At 40.6% G+C, this 22313-nt stretch overlaps 1 protein-coding gene across 1 annotated transcript in view; it reads left to right on the top strand.

Moving 5' to 3' along the window:
- LOC109194314 (uncharacterized) overlaps positions 1–22313 on the top strand; it is a 78566-nt gene that overhangs the window by 8112 nt on the left and 48141 nt on the right. Inside the window, exons 2-4 of the mRNA XM_019358375.2 lie at positions 7694–7739; positions 9493–9513; positions 9661–9793. Coding sequence (XP_019213920.2) covers positions 9775–9793 — 19 coding nt within the window. The 5' untranslated portion in view covers positions 7694–7739; positions 9493–9513; positions 9661–9774. The remainder of the gene's footprint in view (positions 1–7693; positions 7740–9492; positions 9514–9660; positions 9794–22313) is intronic.

The following is a 22313-nucleotide window of genomic DNA, read 5'->3' as shown; positions in this document are numbered from 1 at the left end:
ACCCAAGAGCCCCGGAGGTGCAGACCGGACATCCCAACGTGGGCTGATCCACTCTACAGGGCGAGATGGCCAGGCAGGTGAAGACCACCCACGCATAAGGAAGGACTCAGCCAGACACCAGGCAACCTCGGGCACTGAGGGCACAGGCCCAGCACCCAGCCCCATCCAGATGAGGCAAGCCTCCACCACTACAAGCACCTCAAGCTCCAGATCTCAAGACCCTCAGGCAGCACCTACCACAGTCCTTCACCGCTGATAGGTTTGTAGCTTAACCCGATTCGCTAAAACGTTGAAGACAATGTAATTACACAGCAAAGCAAGACACGAGTAGGAAACGTCCTTTATGTTTTACGTGCACGGGAGAGAACTGGACAGGCGCCGTTCCTTCGCTTGACCCCAGTTGCTCTCGTCCGCTCCCCCGTAACACTGCTCTTTTATTGTGGTTACATGAATATGCATAGGTTCATTAACATATGACATCTTACATAGGTATACATGTGAACAAAGAATACCTTGTGTGTGTGTCTATGTGTGTATATGTGTGGGGTCAAGATGTGACCCCTTGAAGACTCCCCAAAGCTGGTGCCAGGAGTCTAGCGGTCCATCTAAACAAAAGGCTCTTATGCTTAACCAGATACAGAGAAGGTGTCCTCCTATACCATAAAACAATAAGACAAGGCACAGCCTCTCCCATGCTCCCAGAGTGCTCTGGAATGCACACAACGTGTCTCTGCAGACTACTAAGGATCAAACCTCCTAAGGATCAAACCTCCACAATCGATTATATACTTCTAAGCATATGGCATAAATCTTTCTAAGCATAAATGACAATCAACAATACAAAACCCTAACAACCGCCACCAACCGAGGTAGACACAAAGGCACACCAAAACAACAACTGCAGCTCTCAAGCTCCCAGGAGGCTACCAGGCATCTGCAGTCTCAGAGACCATCCCCATCTACCCACAAGCCAAACGCAGAAACAAGGTCCATAAAATGCCACTGTTTCAATTAGATTGATTGTCATTTTAACAGATTTTTTAAATTTTTATTTGAATTTTATTGAATGTTGTTGAATTGTATTGAATTTTACTTACTTTACTTTTTTATTTTTTCATTTATTTTTGCATGTGTGTTGTTGCTGCCTGTGTTTAATTGAGTAATTTCTGTAACTGTGAGACAAACGCTGCTGCCTATCTTGGCCAGGTCTCCCTTGAGAGGTTTTTAATCTCAATGGGATCTTCCTGGTTAAATAAATACCAGGGTCAACTTAGTGTTGTGGGAGAAGTTTAGAATGTGGAAACACAGAAGGCCATGGGTTCTGCCTTACAAAGGAGGAAGGAATCAGAATCACAGCATCACATGAGTCCACTGAGAGATTTGCAGACTGAATGAAGGAGAATGAAAGAGCTCACATCAGATTTATCAAGGATGTCTTCCTGGGGCATAGCTGTCAATATTAAGTTTAGTGGTGCATACACTTTAAGTGTGTCTCATTTTTGAGTTTATTTGTCGAGTTTAGAGTGAAGAGGTTTTTAAAGTCTTCATCATTGTATTGGAGTTTGTTTTTTGACAATTGCAAACAACCCATCCACAGTTGAGAGTGCATTTCTTGTCTTCTTGCTCAATCAAGACCTAGAATCTTACGATTTGTTCCATGTCTTGGGAGACAGAAGATATGATGTATCTACATCATACTCAACACTGGAGACAGAAGTGGCCCTTCAGTGTCACCATGTGCTTTCCTGCAAAAACAGAGGACATGCATCACTGAGGCTCTGTTGGTCAACAATGTGATCTGTCTTCTCCAAATGAAATCCACAGTAGTGTTCGTCATGTTAGGATGCGTGTGTTTTCATAATAAAATGCACTCTTTCCCCAAAAAGTGCAATTTGGACAATCTCTACAAAATCAGGAAGACCTGCAGAAGAACCTTATGTCAAAACCATGGCGTACCTTGTTTCCTGATAGGTAACTGTTGTAGAATGAAGGTGCCTCATAAGTTGGCGCCTCAAATCTCAATGTCCAAAAGGCAATCAAGAACCACCTGGTAGTGTGCCGGGTGGTTCTTGATTGCCTAGGACCCTGTTCTCAACTCAAACCAGGTTGGCCAGCCTCTAGCGGGGTCAGCTGCTCATTACCCCATATAGGGCCTTTCGTGTTTTCCTCCTGGGATGGGTGTGTGGTTGTTGCTGAGATGTGTGGCCTCAGGTCTTTAATACCCTTGGGAGCAGTGGATGGTGTGGCTGTACTGGTTCTGTGTGTGCCACTGGCTCCTGGGGGATTTTATTGTGATTTTCCAGCCTCATTATCAAGTTCATTGGTGACAAAGACACAGGCATTCTCTCTCTCCCACACTCATACTACGAGAAGATTTGATTTATGCATCTGTGTATTTTCTAATTTATGTGTTCCAGGTCCTGCATGGATGTGTTTTTTTCTTACAGGAGCATCAGTTGGTGGCATTGTGCATTTCTATTTATACTCAATTCCTATATTATATGCAAAATTGCACACAAACCCCCCCCCGCGAAACAGCAAGGCCGTGAAAGGTTAACCGCGTTATAGCGAGGGACCACTGTATTTAGTTGTTCTTGCAAAATCAGATTGTGTTTAGCAGCTCTGATTGCGAGAACTGCCAGACAGAACACATTTTTTTCTTTTGTAAAAGAAAAACAAACAAAAAAGGAAACACGTTGTTGAATCGGTTGTGTGAAGTCTGTGTTAAGAGAGTTTTTAGTCAAGATAGGCAATGTGTTTTTTTTTCATTATGGACTGGAGCAACAACAAGGTCAATGTCTTTGGCTCATTTAACCCTTTCATCATAGTGGTCACGACAGTGGACAGTTATTCAAAGGCTGTTTGCTCGTATTTGTGTCAGTGTTGATGGTATACTTGCACATAAACCATTACACTGAACACTGATGTGTCACTGCATACCCTGCCACCCACTGGACATTTAATGTTACTATAGATGTATGGTGTGTTTCATTGTAATTATTGTTATTTAACCCTGTCATGCATGAATTATGACAACCTCAATCAGGATTTCTTTCTTAAGTATTTTTATTCATCTTTAGGCATGAAAAGATGACTAAAAATACTTAAGAAAAAAATCCTGATTGAGGTCATCATAATTCATGCATGACAGGGTTAAAGGTATTCTGTGTCTGTTAATGAATGGCAGCAGTCATATGAGGGCCCAATTTTAATGTATGTTGGCTCCAATCTTGTTTTGTGAAGGGAAGGTTGCAGGCACTGGCTGAGGACAGTCAGTTTTGTCAGACAATTTATACAGAAAGTGCAAAATAGCAATGTGAAGTTCAAAAAATAGCAAGTTCAAAAAATATCAAATATTTCTTAGAAATGAAAACACTGAAGCATGGTCCAAGGGAACAATTCCTGTTCAAAAATGTCATCCAATATGTGAGAATTTTCTGAAATTAAGGTTTGATGTCAGCTGCTTTACACAAAAGGGCAGAGTATACAGAGTTCAGTGTGGATCGAGATGAGTGACGAATGTTGCCAAAAAAACAGTATAGAGCCATCATTTTATGCTCCTTTCTTGATGTTTCCAGTGGATTACAAATCTCAGACTCATCAATCTATAATTCAAGTGTAATTTTTTGGTTCTCTATTATATCGAGACTATCTCACCACTACATATTCCATAAGTAAGGGGTATGACCCCCCCCCTTTGTTTGTGGCTTATGGATACTTCTTTAAGACACTCCGGCTAGCCTAGCCACGCCCCACAGCTCATGTATGAAACAGCTGTGCAAACATGAAACTGGTGATCATTTGATCTCCCCTGGTTTTGCGCGTCTTGCGACACTCACCCAGGGTTTTGGTTACACTGTCTCCTCGCAGGGTGTCTTAAAGTGTTACCGCGTACATATGGAATATGTAACGGAGTGGAGAGATAGTCTCTCACTCAGAGAACCAAGGTTACAAAGTAACTGTATGTTTTTTGTAATAAAAAGAATTCTCCTTATATCTTGTACAATCACAATATGATTCGTTTTAGGAGATGACAAATAGTCCTGTTCTTTCATCAGAATTTTGTCTGTAACATTTTCTTTGCCCAAAATCTGAGTCAAGGATTTAAGAATTGGAACATACTGGAAACTTATCCTGTGGTTTAAGGATGTATTTAACAAGCTAAATAACCTTAAAAATGTTTTTTAAATAATACTGCCATCTCTTGAATGATGAGGATATGTCTCGCTGAAGATATTGGTACAGAACTTGCTATAAAGTAAGGATCATCTACTAAATCACCAATGCACCTAACTGAAATATTATGAACACTTTCTAATGTCAACATTAGACACTATATACTCTATAACTGTATTGCTTTATGAAGTCCCCTTCATAAAGTAAATTTTTGCTAAATACTTCACAATTTACATCATTGTGAGCATTATCCTCTTCAGATGCTTCAAAATCAAGCACTTCCACCTAGTTTGAAATCCTGTCAAATATGCCAAGTATGCATCTTGTATTTGTGTGTCGCAAAAACATGTTTTGGTGATCACACCCTGCAAAGATGCAATATACAGTCTCATTATTCTTCAGATGATGACATATATGTTAACAAATCCTTTTCACCATCCCATCTGTCATTTAAAAATATATATATAAAAAATACATACCTAATAAGGGCTTTGAGATTCTTTTGTACCGCTGATATTCTACTTCTACTATAATCTACAGAGATTGTATGAGGTGCCTGTCCAATGCCAGTTACCTACAGGAGATGACAGGCTGCACTCTCCCAGACTGGATGAGTGCAAGAGACAGAGTAAAGGTTAAGGAATGTACTGTTGCAGAAGGGAATATAAGAAAAGATGTTTAAATACATAAATCCATCTATGTGAAGGATTCCACCACTTTCACCTGCAAGCAATACACCAACAATGGACAAGCCCTGTCCTTCCATGATGGTTCTTCTCCTTGCTCCTTTTCTTTCTTGGGTTTCTGCTGCCTGAGGTATTCACGAAGCACATGGTCAGTTTTGGCCATCTAAGTACATTTTCCTGATGTACTCATGAATCTCTATTGTTTCGTTCTGGATAGTTGTTCTGACACTCACTAGTCTGTGGCCTCCTTCCTTCTACTTAGCATACAGTCTCAGAGTGCTGGACCTTGGGTCAGGTAAAACCAACCATGCATGGCAGGGAGCTTACTATGTATTGATGCTTTTGTCTCCTCCTTTAGCCAGCTTATTACTGGTAGAGCAATAAGCTGACCAATAATGATAATAATGACAATAGTAATAATAATAATAATAATCATAAGCTGTCATTGTACAGAGAGAACAGTAAAACAAAACACATAGGTATTTCTTGCATGTTAATCTAAATAACTGTATATAACTTAATTTTTTGTTAAATTTGCACATAAGTTAGGAGAATGTGGAGAGCTTGTCAGTGGGGTTTGCTGTGCCACCACCTGACTTAGATTAGCGATTTCCCCTTATAGGTGCACAAACATTCGCTCGTGAAGAGCCAGCAGCACCTCCTGGGCTGTGAGAGCTCGGCAAGTTGGATCAGAATCTGAGTCCATAATGACTAGAACATTCTGTCAAGGCTGACTGAACTCAGGGAGAAAGTGCTATGAAGATTTATTGACAAACACCAAGTGAGCTATATACAAATATGGGGAAGTCCGGGGTTCCAAGGATCCACGGGAAGGAGGGAGAGGGACACCACACTCAACTGTTGATCCACACACCACGCTCCACTTTGGTCACACCACACGCTCCTCTTCTGATACACCACGTGACTCTGCCAAACACTCATGCTCTGGAATCCATGGGAGGGAAACAAGGATGGGTCCAGGGAATCTATATACAATAAACAGTCAATCAAAGCCAGGAAATCACAGGGAAACACAAGAGAAGGTTAGACCTGGGGCTACACTAACGTGAGTTATACAACGTTCCAGTGTGTCATGGTCTGCGGGAGGCAGACCGAGTAGAGAGTGAGTGGAGGACCCAAGTGTGGACACTGACGTGAGACGGAATTTACTTTAACGAAAAGCGAGCCTTTATTTGGGGCTGATACTTGAACATACAAAAATAAAGCAAACCAGCTCAAACCAAACTAAGAAAACTATGAATAAACTATGACAAGAGAGACTATAAAAGCTATGAACACTGATAATACTATGACACATGAAGAGACACTATGAAATCTAAAACTAGACATGGGGAAGGGAACACAGACGACACCACACTGAACACAGGAAGACGGAGGGCTTAAATACACACATGAGGTGATCGGGGGAGGTGGAGACACATGAGGAAACAGCTGACTGGAATGAACATAATGACGCCACAGTGGAAGCGAAAACTAAGTACATAGAACATGGAAACAAGACTTCCAAAATAAACAGGAAACATTACGAGATGCAGACATGAGATGAATTTGACAACAAGCACCACACAGACATGAAACATGACAGGTAGACATGAAGCAGGGAGACTTAGAACAGGAGAGAAGACACAAAAGGATCTACAAAGCAAAGGACTAACACAGCAACCTAGGCATCGTAGCACTTAGTAAGGTAAACTAAACTGAAACTAGAACACAAATGGAAAACAAAATACAATAAAACTCAAACACTGGGTCACACGACCCAATACCATGATACAGCGACAAGAAGCACTGAGTCACTGCCATAAATAGTGGGTGGGAGTAGCAGGATAATGGGCCAGAGGTGAGTAACTGCTTGCAGGTGACTGGGCCAAATGCGGGAGCCTGTACTGAGCTCCACCCAAGCAGAGAGGAGACAAGAGATAGAGCGAGAGAAAACAAGTTTCCTAACTCAGGCGGCTGGGTAGACACAGGGACCATGATATTTACCCTTTGGAAAATTTTACCCATGACCCTGAAGGGCTATATCAGGGGTAATGAAGGCCAAAACTAATGCAGAGACAATGGACAGCTGATTACTTTGAATAAAAATTTTATTAAACACAAGAAATTTCGCTAACATACAGAGTGAGCATCACAGGAGATGAGCTCGCTTAAAGAATGGAGAGGTGCGTTACTCCACTGACTTTGAACAGGTAAGCTGAGAGGATATTGTCTGAGGAGTGAATCTGGCAGATTCCAGGGGGAGGCAACCAGGTGAGTGTCCAAAGCAGCGGAGTGAGAAGCTAAGATGTTCAGTCTTTGTCCTTTCTGAAGTCCTGACAATTGGTGATAGCAGGTGAGTGTTCAACATGAACCATGAAGCAGAATAGGCCAGCATTGGGAGACCAGGTGAGTAAACAGGTGAGTGATGAATACTGAGCCCAGCACGTAGACAACTGAAGACACAGAGAATTCATGTTAGGAAGAGAAGAATCAAAAGTACCAAGTAGCAAAGCTAACTGACTGGAGTGAACTGGCTTGATTTGTGAGACATGTGAGAGATGCAGCCACCTACAACTGAAGCCACAAGACTGGGGCCAACGTGAATAGCTCCTTTAATTGTGTGACAGAGGCCTTTGCTTCTCTGCTGCTCCTCAGGAGTCAGCTGTGAGAGCCCAATTTCCATAGGTTTGGGTCGTGACTCTGACGGGGGCGCGAGAGTCTGGAAACAGAAGTTGCTGATGAAGTTGGAAGAGTAGCAATCAGCACCGGACATGCCTGAAATGGCACCCTGTGGGATTTGTAGTTCATTTTTAATTCGCTCTCCCTAGCCAATCGTCTATTCTAAGGACCAGGGATACTAAATCCTTAAAAGAAGTAAGTTCATCAGCAACTGATCTTTCATCTGATCATTTAATGCTTGCAAAAATACTCCCTGTAAAGTGTTTTCTGGCTAGCCAGTCAAGGCGAGCTTTCAGTTTGAATAAGCATGTATGCTAAGTCTGCTGTTTGGTCCTCATTCAACATAACATGATACTCACACACTGTGTGCAAGCTAGTCTTAGCCAAAGGCCTCTTTTATACCGTTACATTCAGAGGTATGGCACTTTCAGAATGCACAACTTTTTACCACAGTTATGACAATAGCCATTTCTTGATGCATGCTCAATCATCCAGGTAAGTAAATCTCCAAAAGTTGATTTCAAACTCCAAAACACGCTGCGCCAAAAATTGGTCCACCCCAAGGATCGGGTCCCCCGACACAAACAGAGTAACACAGTGTACGCTGTTAAGTGCCAGGAGGATTGGCAGGATTTATACATCGGGGAAACCAACAACCATGGGACTCCCCATGTCTGCACAGTCCCATAGGTGCTCATCTCCAGGTAACCCTGAAGTGAAAGAGCAAGAGAAAACAGATATATGATTCATTTAAATTTCACCTCTCCAAAGTTTTGTGCTGTGAAAGGGAACGTCCTGCAAATACACATGCAATAAGGCCAGCTGTAATATTACCTGCTGTGTACATGCTATTCATTCCATAACATGCAAGTCCTGATTCTAGGTTTTTAAGTGGCATTTCATTAAATATCTATTTGTAGGATTTATCCTTTTAGAGGGTGAAGTCACAGTACAAGACACATGCAGGCATCACGATATTTTTTAACCTGAGCCAATGAATTTGCAGCTTTAGATTGTCAGCTTTTAAGTCAAATTATAGAAATTACCAAAAGAAATCACCATCTTTGATGACTGAATCTTACAGTATATAATGCAAATTTTAATAAATATCTGGAATTAAATGGGATACAGTTAACAATGATGGTGCTGTGCACATTTACGCATGTGACACATTTACTGTGTCATTTCTAAAGGTAAATATTGTTTTGTGTTCTTCTGCACACCACACAGGTGAGCTGTTACATGGATTTCAGTTTCAACAGTAGAACCTGGCATTAAGTGATCTGCTAAAGATTTAGTTAGACACCAGTGTCTTTCTTTATAACACCTTCTGATCTGGTTCAAACTTCCTTTAAGCACTCAGTACAAACAGATATAAGGTGTGACATAGGACGGCACTGGGATAAATAAAATAAAACAGCAGTATTGCAGCACCATTTTAAATAGTGATAAATCTTTACTGCCTGTCTAGTGCCTAAAACGGGGCTTATTGATTAAAATATCCAAAGGTTATGTATTTGCCAGTATTCTTAAGTTCTAATAAACTCAGCAAGATATTTAATTTTATTTAGGCCATATGAGTAGCATAGAAAAGCAGTGCTGGAATGAGTCATCATTCTAACTCTTGGGTTCAAAAATCAAGGTGAGAAAAGATGAACAGGAACAATCACCTGCTCAAACCTCTCGTTGTCCCTTTGTGAGCATGTCCTCCTTTACCTCAAAACACTTGTATTTTTCATCAGTTCAATCAATGAGTCACTATTCCGATATATAATTAGAGTTGGAAATGGCACTTCGATCTCTTCAACCTTCACTCACCACAGCTCTTAAGCTTACTGTCACTAGCACCTCAGGTTATTAATCATTTAATAATAATAATACCAACGCAATAGCTTCATTTCGCTGACACTCTATGCTCTCTCTTTCTTTTTACATTGTCTTCTTCAAGGGTTTTTCCCAACAGCTAGAAGTAAGAGTGCACATTCTTTTAATAATAATAGCCAAAGATGCTTCTCAACAGTAGTGGTAAACACTACTTAAATAATCTTTCTTAAGGAGAAATTCTGTGACATCAGACATGGTTTTCATTGCTCCCCTTCCCTTTCTCTTTCTTCAGTACCAGGATTTCCCTGCCCAGTGCCCACTGCGGCAGCAGCATACAGAGGAACGTACCTACGAGGTCGAGGAAGGACTGTGTACAACACATTCAGGGCAACTGGACCAGCTCCCTATGTCCCAGCATGTGGAGGGTGAGCATTTTTTCTTCTTCCAGTTTTGTTATTTTACCTTCCATCTCGGTCTTTTCACTTATCCAGTGTACTAAATCTCAAACTGCTCAGAATCAGTGGAGCATGCCAGGAATGCCTTATAGCAGTAAGACACTCCACCACTACCGTAGCATGGGGACTTGACTTAGAGGCATGCTCCTAAACATGCTCCTGTATCTTAGCACAAATTCATAGAAATTCATGAAATTCCTTTCATATCAAACATCCTTGAAAGAGTAGTTGTCAAACAGCTAACAGATCATCTGCAGAGGAATGGCTTATTTGAAGAGTTTCAGTCAGGTTTCAGAGCTCATCACAGCACAGAAACAGCTTTAGTGAAGGTTACAAATGATCTTCTTATGGCCTCTGACAGTGGACTCATCTCTGTGCTTGTCCTGCTAGACCTCAGTGCAGCGTTCGATACTGTTGACCATAATATCCTATTAGAGCGATTAGAACATGCTGTAGGTATTACAGGTACTGCACTGCAGTGGTTTGTATCATATCTATCTAATAGACTCCAATTTGTGCATGTAAATGGAGAGTCCTCTTCACACACATTAAGGTCAATTATGGTGTTCCACAGGGTTCAGTGCTAGGACCAGTTTACATTATACATGCTTCCCTTAGGCAGCATCATTAGAAGACATAGCATAAATTTTCACTGCTATGCAGATGACACGCAGCTCTATCTGTCCATGAAGCCAGGTAACACACACCAATTAGTTAAACTGCAGGAATGTCTTAAAGACATAAAGACCTGGATGGCCGCGAACTTTCTGCTTCTTAATTCAGATCAAACTGAGGTTATTGTACTCGGCCCTGAAAATCTTAGAAATATGGTATCTAAGCAGATTCTTACTCTGGATGGCATTACCTTGGCCTCCAGTAATGCTGTGAGGAACCTTGGAGTCATTTTTGACCAGGACATGTCCTTCAACGCACATATTAAACAAATATGTAAGACTGCTTTCTTCCATTTGCGCAACATCTCTAAAATTAGAAATATCCTGTCTCAGAGTGATGCTGAAAAACTAGTTTATGCATTTATTACTTCCAGGCTGGACTACTGTAATTCTTTATTATCAGGATGTCCTAAAAACTCCCTGAAAAGCCTTCAGCTAATCCAAAATGCTGCAGCAAGAGTCCTGACAGGGACTAGAAAGAGAGAGCAGATTTCTCCTGTTTTGGCTTCTCTTCATTGGCTTCCTGTTTAATCCAGAATTCAAAATCCTGCTCCTCACATACAAGGTCTTAAATAATCAGGCCCCATCTTATCTTAATGACCTTGTAGTACCATATCACCCTATTAGAGCACTTCGCTCTCGCTCTGCAGGCCTACTTGTTGTTCCTAGAGTATTTAAAAGTAGAATGGGAGGCAGACCCTTCAGTTTTCAGGCCCCTCTTCTGTGGAACCAGCTTCCAGTTTGGATTCAGGAGACAGACACTATCTCTACTTTCAAGATTAGGCTTAAAACTTTCCTTTTTCCTAAAGCATATTGACAGGGGATTTCTTTAAATCACCCTGCCGTTCTTTCTTTAGCCAAGACTCCTGACTTTAGAAAACACAAACACTGCAGTTCTTTCGCTCGCGAGGGCAGTCATGAAACACAGGATCTACGTCTCATGACTGTCTGCGTCCTTTATTTATACAAGATGTTTCTGTGTGTGTGTGTTTGTGTGTGTGTGTGTGTGTGTGTGTGTGTACAAAGGTAACAACGTCATTCAGAGCAGCGGGTTTTTCCCCTTCTCTACATTTGCATGTTCTTGCAAAAGAGCTGAGGTTTTCACTTCTCTACATCTAAATGTTCTCTGAAGACAGGAAGCGGTTAGTAGCTGCATAGGTTCATCACACAAGTTACTAGGTGAAAAGTCACGTAGACATGTGCTTAATGATAAAATAAAAGATACATTTCATATAGCTGATCACATTATACAATATCCTCTCCTGACATTCCCTCCTGTTGATCACAAAATGAAATGTACAATTCATCAGTGAGTAACTACTTGTCTTTCACATTCTCAGCTACTACATCATTAGTTACACTTCATCTTCATCTAACAAATAGGAAAAGAAGTCTTCATGATCTTCATTGATTTCAGTACATCTGCGTATGCTGTGAATGATAAACTTATCATCTGTGAAATTACAGCTTTTAAACAAGGAATAACTCAAATAAAGAAAAATAAAAAATAAAATCAAGAAAAGTCCAACGACAATCAACAGTCTCTTTAAAATCTGAATTCATGTCTGAAGAATGTACATTATCTGGTATGTAAGTGCAGCATGTGGTGTTGAATAAGACACACAATCCTCCTTTCTCAGCCAGGATCATGTGCAAACACGATGTTGCATTACAGCAATTCTGAGAGCGTCTATTTCTTGGTTTTGTCCCTCGTTGACCTTCCAGGATGCTTTGAGAAACAAGCCGAATCTTTAGTCCAGTATCTCACTTCTGAGAGCACGTTTTTCCAACTCCTGCCCACAGGAAGAGTGAGTTGAGTACCTTTTGTCCAGTTGTCCAGAGTTTGAATTCTTCCGGTATATCGGTTTCCCAAATTGAGTCATGTGGTCTGAGTGCTGAAGTTGAGCGTTTCTTCCTGGTTGACGATGATGATGTTGTTGTGCACTTTACAAAAGTCATTCTGAAGATGTGGTCGGAGATCAAAATTAGTGCACTTATTCCAGGGTGTTTCCCGTACATGGTTGTGTTAATATGCTTGGCATGTGCGAGCAGACATAACAGTCTTTCTCTGTGGTTTTGTTAAACACGTATCTGTATCAGGCACTTTTCATCCAAGGATGGATGTGATCTTGTGTCATGTCCATTAGGTGTAAGTTGTCGTACGTCCATCTTCTCTGTCTGCCTCGTGGCTTCAGCTGCTGTTGACATCAGCTGGGGTCCTGTAAGGGTGAGCTTTGTAGTCAAGGTGACCAGGAGGGTTCCCCTTCCCATGGGTGCACATAGGTCCATCACACCTACACCTGGCTGCCCTAAAGTTGATCGGATAGAGATTAGAGTGCAGGCTTACCCAACGGGGGCCCAAAATGCACTTGCCACCCTCACCCCCGGAACAACCAAGCGTAGGTGAGGCTTTCCTAATGTGCTTCCTCCTTGGTGTCGGGGCTTCTCGGGACCTCAACCTTTTTGCAGTGGCTCTGATGTATCCAGGAGGGTCTCTCTGCAATTTTACAAGCTGTGGGTGTTGTCAATAACACTTGATATTGGCCCTCCATTACCATTTTTCCTCTTGAACACCCCTTTCGCCTGATTTCAACCTGCAAGAGACTGGAGAAAAGTCTTACGGCAGTTTATTGTTCAAAACAATATCCTTATTTTGTAGTATTTTTGCCATCCATTCTGCCAGAGTTGTTTCTCTGACGGATTTTTCTAAAGGTTCGCTTTTTGCAACTGAGATTGCATCTGCTTTTTACACTGGATAAATCTCTGGCCATTTTGTGAATACGTCTATAATCACTAGAGTATAAAAGTGTGTATTAAGGACCTGGACTATCCCCCCTGAGGACACATGGGTCACCCCATGTGTCACTAATGCTGCTGTTCTGCACAGGGACTTGGGGAGTACTGGTTTACCTTCACAAGTCATAAGATCATTTTCTAGCTGCGCTCCACACTTTAACCATTTCTTCTGTTCTGTAATTGCTGCTGCTTTTTGTTCATCTTTAAGTACATCAAGTGGTATTTGCATAGAGGATGCAGACATTAATGTGTCTACAGTTTGTTGTGCGGCTAACTTTGCTGCTTGATCTGCAAAGTTATTGCCTTTAATTATTTCTGATTCATCTTTCTGATGTGCAGCACATTTACATAATGCTAACTGTTTTGGCAATGTAATTACTTCTAATAGTGTCTTTAGAAGATCTCAAAGTGTTGCACAGCTGAAAAGACATACTGTCTGTCAGTGTATATATTTATATCTTGGCCTGCGTGCAATTCACATGCACGTATGACTGCTGTTAGTTCTGCACTCTGTGCAGAGTATGAGGATGTTAGCGGTTTCGCTTCTATGACTCTATCTGCTGTAGTTACTGCATAACCTACACAGTTTCGTCCTAGGCTATTTTTAGACGCTGAGACGTCTACAAAAACATCACTGAAACCAGCTTGTGGTGTGCTGTAAATGTCAGCACGCGGCTTTGTCTCCTCATCTAATTTTTGCATACAGCAGTGTGGATGACCTTCGGGCGAGGCCAAAAGTGTGCTCGGGTTCAACTGACCACACTTCTCGATTCTAATGTGTGATTGTGACAACAAGATTCCAACATACGACAATTGTCTTGCATGTGTGAGGTAGGACAAATTGGTTTGGAGTAAAATTGAAGTCACTGCGTGGGGTACTTTGATGATTAAATTGTGCCCTAAAACAATGTCAGCTGACTTTTTTACTGCTTCTGCTGCGGCTGCACAGGCCTGCACCTCCATCTACATGTAAGTAGAAAGGCTTATATGGGCAGAAATCTGTGCCATCAGAAACTGAATTTGAATAAGTTAAATTTGAATTTGAATTGCTCAGATTGAATCTGAATTGTAACTTTAATAAATGCTTTTGAAAACTAAATTTGAATTAGTCTAATTTGAAATTGAATTTATGGTTTGAAAATGATCATCACTAAATTGAAATTGAATTTTATATATTGAAAATGACTTCATTTGCTTTGAAACTGCATTTTATCCTTTAAAAATTCAGCTCTCGAATAATTTCAGTTTCACTCTCACCATTCAGTTTCAGTTCTACAATTCAGTTTTTTGGAACTTACATCCGGTTTCGGTTCAAGAGTAAACGAGCGCAGATTAATAGAACTACGTTTTACTAGCGGACCGAAAGTGTTACTGACGGGAATCTACAGCGTCTTGAGCTGAATTAAGACTTCAGAAGTCATTCGTCATGTCGAATGACCAGCGGATAAACTCTCAGGTTGGTAATAAATGTATTACATGTATAAGAACAAGCGTCATGTTAACAATTGATAGCCGTACAGTAACTTTTATGCTTATTGTAGCTGTTAGCTAAAAACGCTAATTTAGCCTAGTTTGCCCTGGATTCAGCTTTGACAAACAAATATGATCGACTGTTTCTAGTAGAATTCCAAAGTTGTCATCTTGTACCCTGTCAGAGCCCTGTATGCTTGCAGAGACCCCTACAGTAGGGAAACATGCAAAACAGTGTCCAAACCTTTGTATTTGAGCTTTATTTATGTCTTACACAGCATCCCAACTCTTTAGCTAACTTAATAACTTTAGCTAAAGTGAATGGTTAGTCTAATTCATTAGTGCAGCATTACTGGATCACCTCTGTTTGAAGTGATATAATATGATATACAACTATCACTGAAACAGCAAACTTTGTAAATAAACAAACAACACTTCTCATTCTCTAAATGTTTGGCCACAGCTGTAGATTACACTATCAGTGCTTGTTCACTCTTGACAATAATTACATTTCTAAATTCTCTGTGTGCATTTACAGGTAAACAATATCTAATATTTTATCTAAATGACTGCTTTGTCTTTGAAAAGGTGAAGAGCCTGAGGCCGGTGACAGTCCAGTTCTACTCCAAGTACATCCTTACAGTGGCTCACAGGACAAGGCTACATTCCTGTCCTGCCAGAAGAGAAACTTCAGAGCCTTCATGCAGTTCAACCACACCTGTCATATTCCGTATGACAGGGGTCTCAAACTCCAGTCCTCGAGGGCCGGTGTCATGCAACTTTTCCATGTGTCCCTGGTGCAACACACCTGAATACAATTAGTAGGTCATTAGCAAGAGTATAGAACTTGACTGCATGCTGAGGTGGCAACCCCTAACCCTACCTACTCAAGTAAATTTAAGTAAACATATGTATTTGGAAACATATATGTCATGGTCCTGGGTCAGTGACCCAGTGTTTTGAGTTTCTTGTGTCTCTGAGTTTTGTATTGTGGTCTTAGTTCCCTTTGTTCCCTTTGTTCCCCCAGTTTATTCTTTAGTCTAGTGTCTTAGTTTGGCCTTCTTGTAGTCTCTTTAGTTCTGAGTATTTAATAGCTGCCCTCTGTGTCTCTTTGTTGTTGTTCTGTGTTTCTTAGTTGCTCCGTCTCCCCTAGTCTAGTTTGCGTCTGTGCTACTTCCTGTTTTACTTTGAAGGTCCATGTCTCTTGTGAGTGTATTCTACTTTGCTCCCTCGTCTCGTCAGTTCTGATTTCTCCCAGCTGTGCTCCCCTTCTGTGTCTCATTCCCCTCGTTACTTCCCAGTGTATTTTAGCCCTGCGTTTCCCTGTGTCAGTGTCGCGTTCTCCCTCATTCATGGCCGTGTGTTTCTCCGTGTACCTGTGTATTGTTTCCCAGTTTAGTTTCATGTCAGTTTGCTTCGCCGTTTTCCTGTCCAGCAATAAAGCTGTGTTTTGAGTTTATTCCTGCCTCCGCGAGCTTGCGTTTGGGTCCACTTCCTGCCTGCCACACAGCCGAATCATGACAATATACTTCTAAAATACTTTTATTGCACCATGTTCATTCACTCATGAGCTGCTGTAACGTGAATCAAATGGCTGAATTGCCAACTCAGCATGCAGTCAAGTTCTATAGTCTTGCTAATGACCTACTAGGTGTGTTGCAACAGGGACACATGGAAAAGTTGCAGGACAGCGGCCCTCAAGGACTGGAGTTTGAGACCCCTGCCGTATGGTGTTCATGCAGTTTTCTACCCCACAGTTACAGCATGTCTGACTGCCTGTTCAGCATATGCAAAAATATATGATGAGTTTAAGCATGTGATGACAAAGGCCTTCCATTATGGTGTTTGTCATCACATGTCACAGACATCTGGATGATCATTTGGAATAAACTAAAAATTAAAAACTTGTTACTTCATCTTTTATCTTTATTATTATTGTTGTTCTTATTTTACATTTTTCATTGTTAGGCATTAGGTTTATTTATAGTAGTCCTTTCCAACTTCTTTCCCTCTTCCATGTTACTGTGTCAGCATCTATTTGGGGTTGGGAGTGGAACAGAAAGTAAGGAAATCCGAAGTGCCATTTAAACCAGGAGAGGTTCTTATATTTCAGAAGAAGGGATTAATTCAAAAGAAATGACCTCAATGCCATATTTTATTTAGGAACCCTAGAGAGCACTTTGCAAAATAACACATTCTTATAATTTCACCCTCAGATGAGCCGAGCTACGACTGTCAGGGAAGGTGATGTAGGTACAGAGCATGTGAGAGTGGTTAAGTTAATGTCTCTTGTCTAGATGAAGGCACAAGAGGGATCAATGGCAAGGCGTAGAGATTCAGTATCTTCAGTCTTCAGTGGACACTCCATTTCTGGCACAAAACACCTGTAAAAGATGGTCGATTTAGGAGGTGACCCAACAACTTCAGCCTGTCAAACATAGCAATGGAGCAGTATGTTTAAAAAAAAAACCAACTAATTAAGCATGCACTCAGTACCCTAAGAATTATTATGATAGTTAAACACAGTGATAGTCACATATCATATCACTTCAAACAGAGGTGATCCAGTAATGCTGCACTAATGAATTAGACTAACTATTCACTTTAGCTAAAGTTATTAAGTTAGCTAAAGAGTTGGGATGCTGTGTGAGACATAAATAAAGCTAAAATACAAAGGTTTGGACACTGTTTTGCATGTTTCCCTACTGTAGGGGTCTCTGCAAGCATACAGGGCTCTGACAGGGTACAAGATGACAACTTTGGAATTCTACTAGAAACAGTCGATCATATTTGTTTGTCAAAGCTGAATCCAGGGCAAACTAGGCTAAATGAGCGTTTTTAGCTAACAGCTACAATAAGCATAAAAGTTACTGTACGGATATCAATTGTTAACATGACGCTTGTTCTTATACATGTAATACATTTATTACCAACCTGAGAGTTTATCCGCTGGTCATTCGACATGACGAATGACTTCTGAAGTCTTAATTCAGCTCAAGACGCTGTAGATTCCCGTCAGTAACACTTTCGGTCCGCTAGTAAAACGTAGTTCTATTAATCTGCGCTCGTTTACTCTTGAACCGGAACCGGATGTAAGTTCCAAAAAACTGAATTGTAGAACTGAAACTGAATGGTGAGAGTGAAACTGAAATTATTCGAGAGCTGAATTTTTAAAGGATAAAATGCAGTTTCAAAGCAAATGAAGTCATTTTCAATATATAAAATTCAATTTCAATTTAGTGATGATCATTTTCAAACCATAAATTCAATTTCAAATTAGACTAATTCAAATTCAGTTTTCAAAAGCATTTATTCAAGTTACAATTCAGATTCAATCTGAGCAATTCAAATTCAAATTTAACTTATTCAAATTCAGTTTCTGATGGCACAGATTTCTGCCCATAGGCTTATCATAATCAGGCAAAGCCAAAACTGTATTTGTCTGTAATGCTAGTTTCAAGTTACTGAATGCTTCTTCTGCTTTCTTCTTTGTAGATGCAACACTACATTTTGACTTAAGGCATTTTAGGCAATTCCTATTTTTCAAAGAATTCATACATCTTACATATTTCAAACTTTTAAGTTAGGAAAAAACTTTACATTGCTTACAGCTCATAGCTCAAAGCTCTAAAACCCGTCATTGTTAAATCATGTGCCTAATCATTATATGTCACTGTGATTCACAAGTATGATCACAAATTTGTTTTTCAAACCAACAAAACAAACAAACAAAAACAAAAACAAATTGCCAATGGCATGAAGGCTTTACACACATGAGTCAGGACACAAAAGAAAAAGAAAGAGCTGCTGCCAGAAACAAAGCAGAAGTGCGAAGAAAAACTGAGCTCACAGACAGCTGCATGTGTGAGCTTTAATATGCAGCTTCTGCTCTAAAAGACAAATAAAATAAAAAAAATGTGTAACTTGCTCATCAGCTTGGTAGTGTTCACATATTTAATTCAGCTTCTCAAACCTGTAGCTTTAGCTGTTGTATACAGGGTCTGGCTTATTAGTTGTTAGTATAGGATTGCTCTTCATCTCAACAATGTCTCATCTAGGATGACAGGTTTACAACCAGGTCAAGTGTCTCCATGCACCTGATTAGATTAGGTATTTTCCTTATTTTCTTCATCTCATAATATCATTGTACTGAGTTTGAGCAAACCTTAAGCTTGAATCAGACTACTTTCAACAATTATCCACCTCACATCATAACTGACTGAGGTGCCTCTTCTTATTAATAGTATGTCATTATTAATGTTATTATTGTTTTGTTATTCCTTTTTTATAACAGCTATAGTATATTACAATACATTACTTAATTACTAATATACAATAGTTTATTATTTTATATTTTATTATGTATCCATCTTGGGCCTGTGTGACCTGCAGTTTCACACCTTCCCAAGCTGGAGACATTTGCTTTTTCACACTCTCTCCTTGGGTGAACAATGACACAGCCTTAATATACCTTATGCATTTCTCTCATTTATTTAAAATGTTTTGTGTGAATTATCTGCTTTTATTTATTCTATTCGTTCAGCTTGGTTGTCTTCCCAACCTTGTTTTATTTTTAATACCAATTTACAGGTTATTATCCTTCCTATTATCAGTTTGAATACTCTAAAGATAAGCTCTAATTTAATTTAACCTTTTGTTTATTACACCTATTTCTCTTGTATTTATATGTATTCAGTTGGATCTGTATCCAGCCCTTTTTAAACTTTAATCTCTAATCTTTTACTTGATGAGGGATTATTATGTTCTTCCTAGATATGGGTGAATGTATAGTGGGACGGTTTGTTTTCTTAGGCTTTCTCCATCTACAAGCACTAATTTGTCCGGCGCCTGGACATTTCTTTTCTAGCCACTGCTCGTCAGCAGTGAGTTTTGTGGGCTGATTCCCCATTATCACAGAACTGCAAAGCTTTCTCTGGTACTAGACTCGGGGGTGGTTGCTGACACGCCCTTCTACTCCGGGCTATTCCTGGAGCGGTGTCAGTTTTATGAGACAAAGCCCAACCTTTTCCCCCTTATCACCAGTACTTGAGCTTTTGCAGGATACACAAAGAAAACAATAAAAACAATGGAAGTAGTTCAGCAGCTTATTGTGCTGTAAAATCAACTTACTTCCAAAACACATATACATACACACAGATAGACATTTGCGCGCTAATTTGTCACGAAGTAATTCACGGTCACTTCGAAAACCACTCTAAACACAGTTCCTTGTGGCGAACGTAAACCCTATTTCACACGTTTATTTCTTCAAACCCTTCCGTTGGGTTAAAACCAACAGTGTTTTCTCACCCTCAGTCATCTTTTGCTGGTTGTTCAGGTCATCTGGATCCCAGCGTCGTGGACCAGGACCGGCCTGGATGCGAATTTACGCCCAGGACTCTCACCTCTACCTGGAGAGGGCTGTCGACAGACTTCGGTGCTGGTTTACCCATGACGTCAGGATGCAGAAGTCAGACCTTATTGGAGTCACAGAAACGTGTCTGTTGTTTCCATCGCTAGGCTCGAAGGACCAATTTAAATGACAGGGGATTTCTTTAAATCACCCTGCCGTTCTTTCTTTAGCCAAGACTCCTGACTTTAAAAAACACAAACACTGCAGTTCTTTCGCTTGCGAGGGGCAGCCATGAAACACAGGATCTGCGTCTCATGACTGCCTGCGTCCTTTATTTATACAAGATGTTTCTGTGTGTGTGTGTGTGTGTGTACAAAGGTAACGACGTCATTCAGAGCAGCGGGTTTTTCCCCTTCTCTACATTTGCATGTTCTTGCAAAAGAGCTGAGGTTTTCACTTCTCTATATCTAAATGTTCTCTGAAGACAGGAAGCGGTTAGTAGCTGCATAGGTTCATCACACAAGTTACTAGGTGAAAAGTCACATAGACATGTGCTTAATGATAAAATAAAAAGATACATTTCATATAGCTGATCACATTATACAATATCCTCTCCTGACACATATAGTTAGGGCTGGACCAGGTGACCCTGAATCCTCCCTTAGTTATGCTGCAATAGACGTAGGCTGCCGGGGATTCCCATGATGCATTGAGTTTTTCCTTTCCAGTCACCTTTCTCACTCACTATGTGTTAATAGACCTCTCTGCATCGAATCATATCTGTTATTAATCTCTGTCTCTCTTCCACAGCATGTCTTTCATCCTGTTTTCCTTCTCTCACCCCAACCAATCACAGCAGATGGCCCCGCCCCTCCCTGAGCCTGGTTCTGCCGGAGGTTTCTTCCTGTTAAAAGGGAGTTTTTCCTTCCCACTGTCGCCAAAGTGCTTGCTCATAGGGGGTCATATGATTGTTGGGTTTTTCTCTGTACCTATGAAGTGCCTTCAGGCGACTTTTGTTGTGATTTGGCGCTATATAAATAAAATTGAATTGAATTGAATTGAAAATAACTGTCAAGATGAACTTGCACCTGTCACAGGTGCTGTTGTATACAGGTGTACATACAGGTGTGTATACAAGTACTTTTCCTCTAGTCTGATATAATTAAACAATGTAAGAATAAGTTAAGGACATGGAGTGAATGCAATCATTTCCATCTTAAAATAGTAAAAACCAAGGAGATGGTTATCTGAGGAACTTGGAAAGAAAGCGACTGGACTTCTTCCTATTTCTTGAAGATGTTTCACCTCTCATCCAAGAAGCTTCCCAGGTATTTAATCCCTAGTGAGAGTTGTTCCTAAAGAGCGTCGTTGACCCACTATTGATCACATGCCTCAATGAATGGCCAAGGTGTGAAAAAAGGTGTGGATCAGCAGAGGTTTCGTGTGAAACCATGGTGAGACCTATTATGTGGAGACTGGCGGGGCAGCACGCAGCGGCCACTCCTCTGTCTAGTATTGCACTGTCTTGTGTTGTTTATTTTTGCAATTTTTTTGCACATTGCACTTTACGGAGTCCTGTGTTTCAATTCAATTTCAATTCAATTTTATTTATTTAGTACCAAATCACAACAACAGTCGCCTCAAGGTGCTTTATATTGTATAGTAAATTCTACAATAATACATACAGAGAAAAACCCAACAATCATATGACCCCCTATGAGCAAGCACTTTGGCGACAGTGGGAAGGAAAAACTCCCTTTTAACAGGAAGAAACCTCTGGCAGAACCAGGCTCAGGGAGGGGCGGGGCCATCTGCTGCGATTGGTTGGGGTGAGAGAAGGAAGACAGGATAAAGACATGCTGTGGAAGAGAGAGAGAGATGAATAAATATTAATAAATAAATGCAGACAGGTGTATAAACACAGAACTATATGCTTTAGCAAAGAGGAAAGTTTGAAGCCTAATCTTGAAAGTAGAGATAGTGTCTGTCTCCTGAATCCAAACTGGAAGCTGGTTCCACAGAAGAGGGGCCTGAAAACTGAAGGCTCCGCCTCCCATTCTACTTTTAAATACTCCAGGAACAACAAGTAGGCCTGCAGTGTGAGAGCGAAGTGTTCTAATAGGGTGATATGGTACTACAAGGTCATTGAGATAAGATGGGGCCTGATTATTTAAGACCTTGTATGTGAGGAGCAGGA

This window comes from Oreochromis niloticus, linkage group LG4 (assembly GCF_001858045.2).
Source record: "Oreochromis niloticus isolate F11D_XX linkage group LG4, O_niloticus_UMD_NMBU, whole genome shotgun sequence".
Lineage (NCBI taxonomy): Eukaryota > Metazoa > Chordata > Actinopteri > Cichliformes > Cichlidae > Oreochromis > Oreochromis niloticus.
The sequence above is the reverse complement of the archived record's forward strand: the minus strand, read 5'-3'. Positions and strand labels throughout refer to the sequence as shown.